This window comes from Coenobita brevimanus, chromosome 13 (assembly GCF_032717465.1).
Source record: "Coenobita brevimanus isolate Jiangsu-jjx chromosome 13, ASM3271746v2, whole genome shotgun sequence".
In the NCBI taxonomy this organism is placed as follows: Eukaryota; Metazoa; Arthropoda; class Malacostraca; order Decapoda; family Coenobitidae; genus Coenobita; species Coenobita brevimanus.
The window spans coordinates 44,021,145-44,034,771 of NC_136966.1; the positions used below are offsets into that span (position 1 = coordinate 44,021,145).

Genomic DNA, 13,627 nt, shown 5'->3' on the forward strand with positions numbered 1-13,627 from the left:
GACAGAGGTTTGACTGCAGTATGAGGTCGGCTACTTGCTCCCCCCTGCCATCACTCCTCAAGCTTCCCCATTGACAGTGATGGGCGTTAAAATCGCCTAAAATTAACTTATGACCCGGAAGTTGATGGGTTAGTGAAGTGAAAGCATCACCATCAATGGGACCACGGGGAGGACAGTAGATAGAACAAATAGACAGATACGTGTTATTAAATTTTACTCTGCACGCGACAGCTTCCAGAGTAGAGCTTAAAATCACTTCCGTTTGTGGGTGTGACTTGTGGGTGTATATGGCGACTCCGTGACCATCATATCTTCTATACGAATGGTAGTGTTTGAACTGTGGAGGATCTGGGTGATCCACCAAGCGCGTCTCCTGTAAACAAACAACGTCTGGCCTGTGTATAGATAGCAAAATTGCTATATTGTGGAATTTATTCCCAAGACTCCTACAATTCCATTGTAACACAGTGAATGTGGCGGTTTAAGATTTACGAGAGGGGCCAGTGTGCTTAGCTTTTTTATGCCACCCGCCGCCGGACGAGTGGCTACCGGGGGACCTATCCCGGTGCTTACTAACGGAAACCTCCATATGTTGCTCATCAATAACTAGGCTCCCAGAGCCCCCGAGGAAGAGCTAACTCTTCTCTCCCTCGCTGGACCAGGAGCAGGAAGAACATGAGGACGTGGCTGTTTCTTAAGGGTGGTCATATTACTCTTACTAGAGTTGTCAGACTTCTGTTTAGGCTTTACTGACTGAGAGGCAGCAGCAGCCTGAGAGTAGCAAGGTGCAACAGGGGTGTCAGTTTGAGAGGTGGATTGGATAGGAGGCTCAGATGGAGAGGTAGAGTGTGTGTCAAGAGGAACAGGTTCAGGATCAGTCTGTGTTTCAACAGAACACATCACGGGACGGGACATTACCGCCGAAGCATAGGACCTATTTGGCGTGGGAGTTGCATGCAACTCCTTCACCTTTTTCCTAGCTTCGTAGTAGGAAATGCCTTCAGTTGCTTTCACTACGCAGACCTCCTTCTCCTCCTTCCACTTGGGACAATCCCTAGAGGAAGTGGAGTGTGCGCCCTTGCAGTGAAAACAACGTACCATCTCCGATGTGCAGTGTTCAGCATCATGTCCCTGTGTTCCACATTTGCCACACACTGACTGGGAAGCCCGACAAGTCTTATCGCCGCGTCTGCATTACAATTGACACCTTAGACAACGAAGTGGATTAGGGATATAAGGTCTTACGTTAACAATTTCGTATCCAACTTTGACATGGTCTGGGAGTGAAACTTTTCCAAAAGTCAAGACAATAGTGGCAGTCTTCGTCCTCATGCCTTCAGAAAATCTGGTTATAAATCGGGCATTGATTACGTCCTGTTGAGCAAGTTCCCGTATGATCTCGTCCTCTTCCATGACCATAAGATCCCTGCAGGTGATAACACCTTTGCAGGAATTCATGGCGTGCGGGATCTTCGGCTCGACATCATATTCATGGAACTTACGAAGTTTCATCAAATCTTTTACCTGGGAGGAGTTGAAGGTTTTGATGAGGAGATCTCCATTTGCAAGTTTTTTCACCTGTTCCACCTCCCCAGCACAGTAATCAATCACTTTCATGATGATGAAAGGATTGATACTGCTCAAGGGTGTGGAACAGAGAGCATGGAGCGTTACAAACTGTACATTATTTACATTAATGTCCAGATCGGTACGAGTCTGGGGCCGTTCAGTCAGTGGGCGGTCAGTCCGTGGTACAGTCCTAGGTTCGTCAGGACCACCCCCCCCTGAAGGGGGGAGGCGGCAGGGGCGTCCGACATAGTAACCACCCCCCCTAACGGGGGAAGTGGGAAGAAGGACGAAAACGAGCAAGGGACAAAACACACCGGGACCAAACACCTAAGGCTGAAATTGCCCTCTCAAACCACTCCAGGGAGGCCCGACCGTGTTAATTCACGCCCCAGAGCGATCAGTGGGGGGGACCCTCCGTGGGCAGCAAGCAAAGGTAATCTCAGTACACAGGAACAGACACCTACTGTTCCAAACTAACAGGAAGGGGAGGAAAGTGAGAAACTAGCTAGCCTAACGCACACCAGAAGGGTGAAAAAAAAAAGCTATTTGCCGGTGAGGCAGCCCTAGAAAACTAGAGGAGAGGTCAGCAGCACACAACCTCACTCTCCACGACCATGCATAAAAGTGCAACAAGAAATACCAAGAACCACTCAGGGAAGACCCAAAGTAACCTACTCAAACCACCAACTGAAACAACACTTGTATGTTCGAACACTAAGCCCAAACCCCCCAGACTGGAGCAAACAAAGCAAAACCACCTATAGGTTCAAATAAAAATTCCATTAAGTACTATTAGCCACATTAATTTCAGATCTATACTTTTCTACTAGTAATTTTTCTCCTAGTAAAGCGTAAGCTGAAATACTGAATTTAGTTACTACTTGGAAAAATTTGTAAGAGAAAGGGTGGTCGTGGGTTAATGAATGCTCTCTAATAGCTGAAAATGCCATCTGATGTAAATATTACCCTGTTCTGTAGCTCTTTCCCATATGTTCCGATATTCTTACTTTGAATGAACGACTTGCACATCCAATATACCCAGCCTTACAATTAGGACATGTAAATTTGTAAACAACATCTGAACATAGAGGAGTAGGCACCGTATCTTTGTGATTGAAAAAAATTCTTTATCTTACTGTTTTGGAAGTTGCGTTGTCCCAGATCGCCTGCTTATGTCATACTTGGTGTGTGTGTGTGTGTGTGTGTGTGTGTGTGTGTGTGTGTGTGTGTGTGTGTGTATATATATATATATATATATATATATATATATATATATATATATATATATATATATATATATGTGTGTGTGTGTGTGTGTGTGTTTTGTGTGTGTGTGTGTGTGTGTGTGTTTTGTGTGTGTGTGTGTGTGTGTGTGTGTATACAGTACTCGCATGCTGTAACCACTGAAACGGCTGTTAACCTAATATACACTATTTCTCTCTACAAGAATACATGTCTTTGCTTCCAGTACACCTTATTATGCAAATAATCAATAAAGAATCAATGTCAGGGAGATCAGAGTTAACTCCTTGGTTAAGGCAAATTTTATCTTACTTGATTAAAATCATTCATGGAAAATTAATACATCTGGAAGGAAGGACTCTATATAAGCTAATATTATAGATTTATGAATCCATTCAAAATCTTGCGAATTTTATACACTGCATCTTGTTAGCCTTTTCACTATGGTGACATCTAGTGGTCAGAATGTCCCAGGCGGGGTGAAACCGTGGCATAGGTTTCATTCCCCAGGAGGTGACTGGAATGAACCTTTAGGTCATTCAGTCCACTGAGTCTGTTTTCTTCTTGTTTTCCTTTCCTTTTTTTCACTCTTACTATCTACAGACGTTTTATTCACTTTAGGATGGACTTTTGCATCAGGGGAGGTTAAATGTGGCCTTCATATAGCCCATTCACATCTAGAAGTCTTCCCTACAGTGCGTTGAAAATAATCGTCTGAAGGTAGCAAGAATAAGATAAAGAATACATCATGGGATAGGTGGAGCTGAAAGCAGGGGACTACATTAGCCTACCCTCGGTTCCCTATACCTGAATGGGTAAATGGGACTCACCACCATTTTTTTTTTTTGCTTTTGCTTGAGCTGCAAAACATCGTGTGGACACAGTAGTAATAAAAATAATGGTAACTCTTATCTCTTAAAATGTGAGGCAAACGTGTCCATTGATTTATTAACCCCTGATGACACATTGCTGTATTCAGTTCTTACTACAACCAGATGATTTGGTTCAGCTTAGGACACACCTTTAGCAGTGAAGACATTATAAGGGAATATCTAGTTTCTACAGTGTTATATGTCTCAACAAAGCTAAATACAGTATAATTGTCTGGCGGTACCAGTAATAAATATAAAACATGTCATGGTAGGACCCCGAAAGGAGGATGGTGGACTGCGGAAAAAGAGCACCTCACGCCTGCTGTTCACCTGCTCACCTTTCAGATGAACCTGAGGAAACAACAACAACAGCAACAACAAAAACACAGTGAAAATAGTATCCATCAGGCAAAGCATAAAAGACAGATAACTCGATAAATATATACAGTATAAAGTCATTAAAAGTCACATCTTTGTCATAGTATAAACGATCAGAAAAAATTGCCAAAATAGTAGCCTGTCACAAACTTCTAGGAACAAATGTTTACTTGAAGTGCTACTTTGAGGCGAGTGATTTTGAGAAGATGTAGAGTTATAGGAGAGGGTGGGGGCAAGGGGGTAGGGAGTGTGGGAGGATGTGGCTGGGGTGGTTGAGCCTACGTAACGTGGGTAGTGTGATGTATAGGGGAGTGGGCGCGCATACACACACACACACACACACACACACACACACACACACACACACACACACACACACACACACACACACACACACACACGGCAGACTTATTTTTAGCTTTGATTATACTAGTGTACCTTCAGATGGCATTGTTCACTTTCAAAGAGCCTTTTTGAGCGACAGGGGTAATAGAGATAGAAAGGTAAATAGATAAATAGACAGATAGACGGATATAGATAGATAGATAGAGAGATAGATAGATAGACAGATAGACGGATATATATATATATATATACAGAGAGAGAGAGAGAGAGAGAGAGAGAGAGAGAGAGAGAGAGAGAGAGAGAGAGAGGGAGAGAGAGAGAGAGAGAGGTGATGGCGATAGCGGTGAGTGATAGGTATATATCGACAAGAGATGGATCAGGTTCCCACGCAGTAACGGGACGTGGCGCGCTGGCTGTTAAAATCCCCACCAGATGTAACCACCACCACCACACACACCGTTGCCTTTTAACACACGGCGGGGTACTGGCTCACCAATATCCCACTAATCCGGACTGTGCTGGACTGGAGGGTGTGTGGGGGTGGATAGGGATAGATACAAGGGTTAGGCGGAGAGGGATGCTGAGGGTAAAGGAATGTGTGTTTGTTAGTGTCGACACCAAAATATTTCAGAAAACTGTGGACGTAAAAATAATATACATAATGGAAACGACGAGCAAAGAGAGCTGATGTAATTTAATAATTACACGAATTTTAGAGAGAGAGAGAGAGAGAGAGAGAGAGAGAGAAGATTTCATATGATAACTTGTTTTTTACTACAAGTTGTCCTCAGTTTAAATCACCTGGAAGCAAGACAGAGGGTCATCCGGACTGAAGGCGTTCATGTCTGCAATTAGGCCGTCGGGAGCTGTAGTTGGCTGCACTTAAGGCTGAATCAACCGGTTGCAATGAGTGAGTGACTTGCCTTGGTAACAGCCAGTCCCACTGTACTCCTCTCATAGCATCATGATTTCGGTGACGTATTTTATTGGGCTATTCATGCTATGTCTTATGAGTCCGACGCTAAGCATAAGCTTAACAGCCCAACCTCTAAGGCCCAGCAGTCCTCTTACGTTTCATACACCTCCACATGTCAACACTTAGGCACTAGCACTCACCTACAGACAGTTAAATGCATTTTCATATTGGGAGAAGACGCCTTGCAGTGAAGGGATAATTGAAAGCATCTGAAGACATTTTGCACTTATGGAATAAATGAATGCATCTTCTAAGCTGAATAAAAGACTTTGACGGTAGCCAGAATAATAAGGAAAGACGATTTCAGGCCCTGAGGGATCCCATTTTGCAACATCATAATATTGCCATAAACTCCGCCAATTCGGGGGGTTCGCAGGCCACGTTGAGCGATAGGACAAGTTTCTTGAGACTGATCGGAAGTGCTTGATGGACAAGATGGATTATTTGTTAGAAAAAGGTCAAACATGTTAGATCTCTCTCTAAGACTGTTAAAGATGTGAGTAGGATGCAGCAAATTCAGCTTTAGGTCATCAACGCTGGAAAACATACAGGTTTGGTCATGAGGTGGATCAGGGAATGAAGGGGGGGGGGGGAAGGAGGCAAATGTGATGGTGAACATTATAATCTCCCAAAACAAAATGTTAGAGAAAGCAGAAAAATAATGTATTCCACTTCAGAAGTGAGATAGTTTAAGAATTCTGTCAAGTCAGCATAGTTAAGGGAGAGGTAAACAGCAAAAACGGAATTAGGCAGAGACTGGAAGACCAACTTCAGATAGAGTGTAGAAACTAAACAAGATTCATGTTTGGAAACGAAAAAGCGAGAGAGATTATGTGAACATACACGCAATACCACCTCTGGCTCTAAATTTAAATGAGTGAAGGGAGAGTAGAAGGTTGAAAAACTGAGGCTGTTGTCAACGGCCTCATGAGTCAACAGTGTCGCTGGGAAAAGGAAGGTGAGGTTTGGAGACGTGGTATTCAACAGAGGACTTTGCAGGAAAGGAGATGAGTGATGCAAAAACCGGCAGACAGTCAGACAACGACCCTAGGCATCTTAAGTAATCATCATCATCAGAAGAATTCAGGTATCTGACAATAGATAGATACAATAAATGTGCCAGTTGTGGAAATACTTGTGTTTCTCTACATCAGGAACTCGTTGCTGTACTTGTTAACGTTTTATATTTGAAATATATGAATAAGTTGTGCAGTGATCAATGTGCATGAAGTTTGATATAATTATTTTTGAAGATTATTAGCAGATTACACTAAACTGCTCTCAGTATTTCTGAGAGGTCATGAGATGGAGTCCTGCATACGGTTGCTTTTATCTGGCGGAAGTGAGCCACTTCCATGATGCTAAAGTCGTGTTTGCATGAACTTCGATGAACTTTAGATATGAGGAATGAATGAATCTCCTTTATTATTTGAAAAAATTGATTCTTCATTTAGACTGCACGTTGCCACCAACTGAACTGAAATGAATTAGAAATCTTCATCAGAGTAGAAGTGACCTCCCCCCCCCAAAAAAAAAAGGTGAAATTCAGCGCCTGGCTCTCCTTATCACTCGGTAGTACTGCACTGTTGGACTGGTACAACAGCCTTCTCCCTGTTTTGTGTTGGTATCTACTTCCTCCATTGGCTTATAATACTTCGCTTCAATAATGGAAACTGCTATCTTTTTGTTACTGCCTGATGATTCGTTTCATTGTTAAGATCATCCTATTCCATACCCTTCAGAGATTTATTGCTTCTTGACATAACAATCCATGTTCTCTTCCTAAATGTAATCTGTATTTTCACTGCATGTACTTTTGTCAGTGAGGACGAACTATTTTGTTCCTTTGTTCTTCTGACTGAAGATACTTATCGCCCTATGAATCTTTCGGAAAAATTTACTAACATATCGCCTCTTGCATTCTATTTTCCCAGTCCATACTGGTGACCAATTTTCATACCTGCTTCTGTCCTTTTAGTGCATTTTTATTGCGTTTTCAATGCCTCTGCGATTGTAGACTCAGAAGACCTTTATTCAACATACTTTATTCCGACTGTTTTGCTAGCTACTATTTTATTTACGATGAAATATTCTTCCGTACTACTAGACAGACTAAGTGGTTGTTGCTCATAATATCTACACCATGTTCTTTCTCTTTTTCTCTGCTTCTTTAGCATACTTCCTGATCATCACACAATTCTATATTTGCCTCAGTTCACACAGATAGCTTCACCATTTTTGTCTCACAACGAAAGATGGTAGCTAGCGGGACGTAAATTAATTTCTTTGAGGTTAACTGAAAACTTTCATATGAACAGGTAAAAGAAATGACATGAACGATTTTAATTCTCATTAAGCACTCACATACAAGTAGAAGACATGCCTTTGAGAACGGATAGGGCACAGATATTGCTGACTGATTTATCTGACATACAGTACATCGTGGCAAATAAAGACATGAGAACGTTTTGGTGAAAGGAAAGTGGACTTCATACATCTATACTCCATTCATTGTAGAGTTTATTGATGAAGATATTCTATTGCATATAAGTTTTAATTACTATATGCCTAATACTGAAAGTCATTACTGGTCTCAGTGGTTGTGCTCGCCATTGTTGTGCACCTTTACAATGGCGTGGGCGTAGTTGCTGAGCTCGTCGAGGATTCGCTTGTCGTCAACATGGCGATCAAGTGGGAAGCCATGGGGGCGGTTGTCTGGGTACTTTCCTTGGTAGCCATAGTGGTTAAACTGGGTGTTCTCGTGAAGGTTTTCCACAGCGGAATCAGCCTTTCCATCAGTGACGACCACGGCAAGGACGAACTCCATTCCCTCCTCGTTACCCTTAGGGATGAGGAACCTGTTGGGCAGACCCAGGGCACTCTCGAAGTCCTCGAGGTGAAGTTCACCGCCACCGGAGAGGGCGGCCTCAGTCTTTTCCATCAGGGACTTGAAGCTGGGCACATCAGGGACGGTCACTGCAGAGTCCTTCGATGAACGAACGAGGTGGTTGGAACCTGGCTGGACTGTGAGGGGGAATATTACTGCCGTTAGAAAAATTATACATATGCAGATTTATAGGGAAATAATACAACTATTAAAGACAGTGTTACTTCCTCATGATTCATTAACAATAATTGCATTATTGATTATAACTTTTATGCAAGAATACACAGAGTCCTACTTACGCATCACCCAGTACTTGTCTAGCTCAATCGCATTCCAGAAGCCATCATTGATGTCATAGAGGATTCCATTGCCATCCCGGCGAGGCCAGCAAAAGATACGCACTGTGCCGAGAACTGGCTCGCCGTTGTTGTTGGTGACGTCAATTTTGAAGGAGAAGTCCTTGTGGTTCAGACGTGGGATGTAGGTGGAGATGTCAACATCAGCGACTTCAGGGGTGTCATCAACAGCATTGATGAGACTGTACTCAAAGTCCTCAAAGTAGGTCTCCAGTTCGCCATCAATGCTAATGCTGTCAACGGCAACACCGGTGAATTCAATATCATCCTTGGTATAAGCCGGAAGGCTGTGCTTGTGTTCCTTAAAGATGTTGTCCATGTACTTGTGAAGACGGAAGAAGGTTGGGTCACGAGTGGCCGTCTCGAAGTGTTCCAGGACACCGGGAGGAAGATCATATTTCCCATGTGGGTCTCCCTGGCGACCCAACATTATGTGGGCAATGTTGTGGAGGGCACCGTAGTACTCGGGGTTGGGGCTGTACATGGATGACTCAATGACGTCACCAAGGATTTCGATACCGTGGGAGTCCCTGATGTTGATGATGCTTCCATCTCGAGCAGTGACGTAGCCGTGGGCAATGGCGTCGCGGATGCGACTCTCCCACATAAGCATGTCACGAACACGGGCCACACCGTCCACATCTTGGAAGTGGATGTTGTCGGGGCGGGAGGGGAAGTAGCCACCGTATTTGTACATGGTGTGGGGAGCAAAACCCTCATGAATGACGTCATCCCAGTGCAGTTCCTCAACGGGCTGTAGGTAGTTGGAGAGGCGCTCAGCATCGAAGCGGACGGTGAGCTGATGGTGAACCCAGAAGAAGTTCTCACCCTTGCGGTCCAGGTGCCAGTTCTCACGCTCGTCGATCCACCAGAAGGGGAACTCCAAGTGCCAGGTCACATGGTGAGTGTTCATGCCAACGTCCTCTCCGAAGTAGGCCACACGCTGTTCAGGGTTCTTCTTGCTTCCAGTGAATGTGGACTTAATCCTTGCAGGTGTCTGTGTCATCTTGGCCTTGTAAGCTTCCTGAATGACTTCACTGTTGGTGAACAAGTGGGGAGTGACCTCATACAGAGGAGGTAGGACGATATGTTCAGTGATGTGAGCGTGAATGACGGCGGCGTACATTGCGTACACGAACTGTCCCTCGTTCATGCGCTTACGGAAGTAAGCAGCATTGCCGACAAAGGTGTTCCAGTCACTTGCGTATTCAATGGCGTCATAGAGCATGAGAGCTTCTTTCCTCTGGCGATCGTTGAAGAGGGAGAACCAATGCTTCTGCTCCAAAAGACGATGGTCATTGAGCTCCTTCATCAGCAGTTTTGCTGAGACTCCATCGTCATCGTAATGGGCATTGGGGCCCAGTGGGTCCCAAGAGTCCTCGAGCTCCTTCAGGTGTGGGTCACGAACCTCCTCGTATACTTTGAAGAGCAGGTAGTTGACATCATGCTGCTTCTGAGCCAGTGAGGCACCTGTTGCAAAATTACCTTCTTAGCTACATGACGAGTTAGAGACAATGAACAAAGCATTACTGGCATGTTACTGACCATGATCTGCTGTGCACGGGTCTTAGTCTGATCATATTGATGATCATTATACTGTATGTATCACTGGTACTGGAACTAAAAAAAATGTAACGTTTGTTGACATTTGTATATACTGATGGATATGAATAATTCTTTGGTTATTCTGTATATCCGAGAGTGTGATTATATCAGACAAGTGAATAATAATCCAGTACAGAGGCCACCTTACATTGTCTGCAGGGATTCTTGATTTATGGTAAATTATCCCAAATGTGTGCGTGTTTTTTTTTTTTCTGTGGGGAAGTGGAGGGAAAAATATGATCACCATTATCATCATAACATAATTTCCCATATTCACAAAGGCTAAGGAAACCTAGATTGAGGGTCTTTTATTTCTTTGTGGACTAGAGTAAGAACATTGGCGAAGATATAAGCAAACTCTCTAGTTGGCTGGGGCGCCCACTATCCACTCACTTATTGTAGTGCGCCTTTAGGTAACTACACTGAGTGACAAGACAAAAGGTTTTCTGTAACCCAGGAAACATTTTACTAAGTTGGATAGTAACCATATAACCCGATAGGTGGCTGGTGGTCAGTGGGTTCCAACTACATATGTCTTATTAGGACATATCTGAGGGAAGGTTGGGGTTTATTGCTCTCATAAGGGCGAGCAACTGGTCTCGCTCGCCATAAATGTTGGGCTAAGTATCCTAGCCTCAGGCCCGTACCGTCCTGATGGAACAAGAAGGATCTATGTTAGAAAGCTGATGGTCAGGTTAGAGTCACACCGTGATAAATTTAACTCCTTTAATATGATGGCGCGTTTCTTTCGGTCACCACCATGTAGTGGAGACGGTATTGTATTTGCTCAGGGTTTTCTTTCATTCTTCCTTAGGCCAATGCAAAAATATATCAATTTCATTTTATTTCATTTTGGTAATCTAAACTTTTATGGGTTCATAGGTGAATCAATATAAATACGGGGAATGGAGAAACACATGTCCGTGAATTTGCTAACTTTTTGTAAAGAGGTCCTGACTGCTAGAAGTATGATAATACTGTACTTATTTTTTTCAATTTTTTAAATTCATCATTGAGAATGTTGACAATATTTAATTTACCAGTTCATTCTCTCTACTAATAGGCGAAACTGTTCAGCCCAAGAAAGTTGTCTATTAATGAAGAAGTTAATGAAGGCTATTACTAACTCTTCCTGTTAAAAATGGCTAGCATCGATGGGAGCAAAGCTGCTGGCCTGTTAACGCCAGGGTTCGAATCTTTTGTTGGGAAACTGGCGTCATTCGACTCATGCGTTTATCCTCCTTTTGTGGGAGGTAAGTAAAATGAGTATCTAAGGTAACATCTAGGGGAGGTAAAAGTGGTGATTATGGATGATGCATGGGCCTTGGATTCCAAGATAATGGGTGAATACCCCGCTTCAACCTCAAAGGCTTATGTTAAGGACGTAAGCACGACAGCTAAGCACCTCATGGCGTCTGCTTCCACATTTATATATATTTTTTTCTTATCAGTTAAAAAAATATCTTTTAAGCCGAAAATAGCCATGAAACAGAAGGAAGATGCTGCTGAGAGAAAAATTACTTGAAATGACTCATGAGAAATGATTTATTAGTGCATTGGGACTGATCATTTTTGAAAGAATTAATCCATCACCAGCATGTTGAGAGGTGTCTGATGTGTGTGTGTGTGTGTGTGTGTAATTCACCGGGTCGGTCAGGATCACTTGATGGTCGTGATCGTCAGCTTTTACCCTCCTGGAAGGGAGCTGAGAGCTCATATAGTCCGATCTAAGGGCAAGGCTGTGACCTTCACACAATCACACACCCGTCCTCTTGCTCAAGGGGGACAGTAACCACCCACTTAGTCAGTGAAACTTTTCGCAACCTGAGCGAGGCGCGAACTCCCGTCCACCAGTTGGCAAGCGAGAGCGTCACCACTGCACCAGCGAGCGGTGTGTGTGTGTGTGTGTGTGTGTGTGTGTGTGTGTGTTTTGAAAGAAAAGGGTGTCTGGTGGTCTAGTGCTTAGAACGTGTATATAAATTACACACGTTGTCATTTTCAACTGCTAGATTCAGTTCATGGTCAGTGAAATGTCCTGTCCCTTTAAAATTATATCAAAGGTATTACATTAACGCTATTGGTGGTATGATCTTTTTCAGGCTCCTGTGACTCTCTCAGCTAAAATAAAATCGCCTGGTGTTAGCTATTACTTTGTACTAAAGTTATCCCGACCATTACAGACAATAAAATTCTGAATCATGCCACTTAAGCTGACACTAGACGAGTTACTGTAGGGCAGTGAAAGACTTAATAAAGCTTTAAGTACATTCAGGGATCAGTACATTTAGGAAATCATAATTTCATTGTTAGGAAGAGTCTTAGCATCGTATTTAGGTGATATAGGAACCCTTGTAACACCTGTTCCTTGGTGATTCATCTTGCATGTTACACCTTAACATTGTCTTATTTGCTGCTAATGTTCCGTTAACCCCTTCACTGTACTGACGTCATTTTATAGCTTATTCTTGATACCTGCAGACGATTTTATTCATCTTACGGAGTTACGGGAGATTTCTTGTTCGAAAAGCTTTTCCTGACCTTAATATAATCTTTTTAAGAAGTTAGAGTTTTAATACAAATGATGTCACTGGACCGAAGGTGTGCAAGTGACACAGTCTAGATCAACATCATAAAGAGGATCATTAATGTGAATGTGAGGGAAAAACAGCCGAGAGAGGGGCGATCCGACACCTCTGAAAGCAAACATTAATATTTTCACATCCACGTGAAACAAAATTGCCATCCTTTCTTTTTGAATACTGAGCTGTAGCAACATATCAATACGGGAAGATGATGCTAGTCTTGGAAAGGTGCCATGAAAAGGATGTGATGCAGTAGTTTTTTTTTTCTACCATGAGCTACGTGAAACAAACTGCTAGAAGACGAAAATCTTTTGTCATATTAAGGTGAAAAGCGGTATAAAATTGTGGTCTTTGTTCTTACCAGCTCCATCGGACTGATAGCCGGCCGTGTCGTCCAACCCGAAGCTTGGCCAGGCAGCAGCCGTGGCCAGGAGAGCACACAACACCAGGACCTTCATGGCGATGATGGTGACGGCAGAGCACCACCGCCAGCCTTATATACCCCTTACACAGCCTGACCTTTCACCGTCCATCATGATAACGTTGTTGGGTGCTTAAGATAACTAGCTGGAGTCGTTTTCACAAGGCTCTTCACAAACTGTCAAAACAGTAAAAGAGCCCCCATACCAATATGATATTACCATGGATTATATTCTTTCATCGTATTGTTTGCGTTGGCGATGTGTTTGGTGGCTGTATGAGTGAAGATAAAGTTATAAACAAAAGATATCACACACCAATTCACCGTAAGAAGGTAACGAAAACTGGGCATGTAGGAGGCGCGGTTAAAACGCTCCTATTCCAAACGCGATTAC

The 13,627-nt window shown here is 43.2% G+C and overlaps 1 protein-coding gene across 1 annotated transcript; it reads right to left on the reverse strand.

The window, feature by feature from the left end:
* Window positions 1–7,975: 7,975 nt before the first annotated feature.
* Window positions 7,976–13,282, reverse strand: LOC145416223 (hemocyanin subunit-like). Its single transcript, XM_080285235.1, has 3 exons — window positions 13,174–13,282; window positions 8,569–10,095; window positions 7,976–8,406 (listed from the first exon to the last, which is right to left on the reverse strand). The coding sequence occupies exons 1-3, from the start codon at window positions 13,268–13,270 to the stop codon at window positions 7,976–7,978; spliced, it is 2,055 nt and encodes a 684-aa protein (XP_080141361.1). The 5' UTR covers window positions 13,271–13,282.
* Between the last annotated feature and the right edge of the window lie 345 nt (window positions 13,283–13,627).

Excerpts from the sequence above, each read along its gene's own strand:
- LOC145416223 (XM_080285235.1), bottom strand. The coding sequence starts at position 13,270 with ATGAAGGTCCTGGTGTTGTGTGCTCTCCTGGCCACGGCTGCTGCCTGG. Across the intron at positions 10,096-13,173 it reads CTATCAGTCCGATGGAGCTG|GTGCCTCACTGGCTCAGAAG; the intron begins GTAAGAACAAAG and ends ATTTTGCAACAG. Across the intron at positions 8,407-8,568 it reads AGACAAGTACTGGGTGATGC|TCCAGCCAGGTTCCAACCAC; the intron begins GTAAGTAGGACT and ends TCCCCCTCACAG.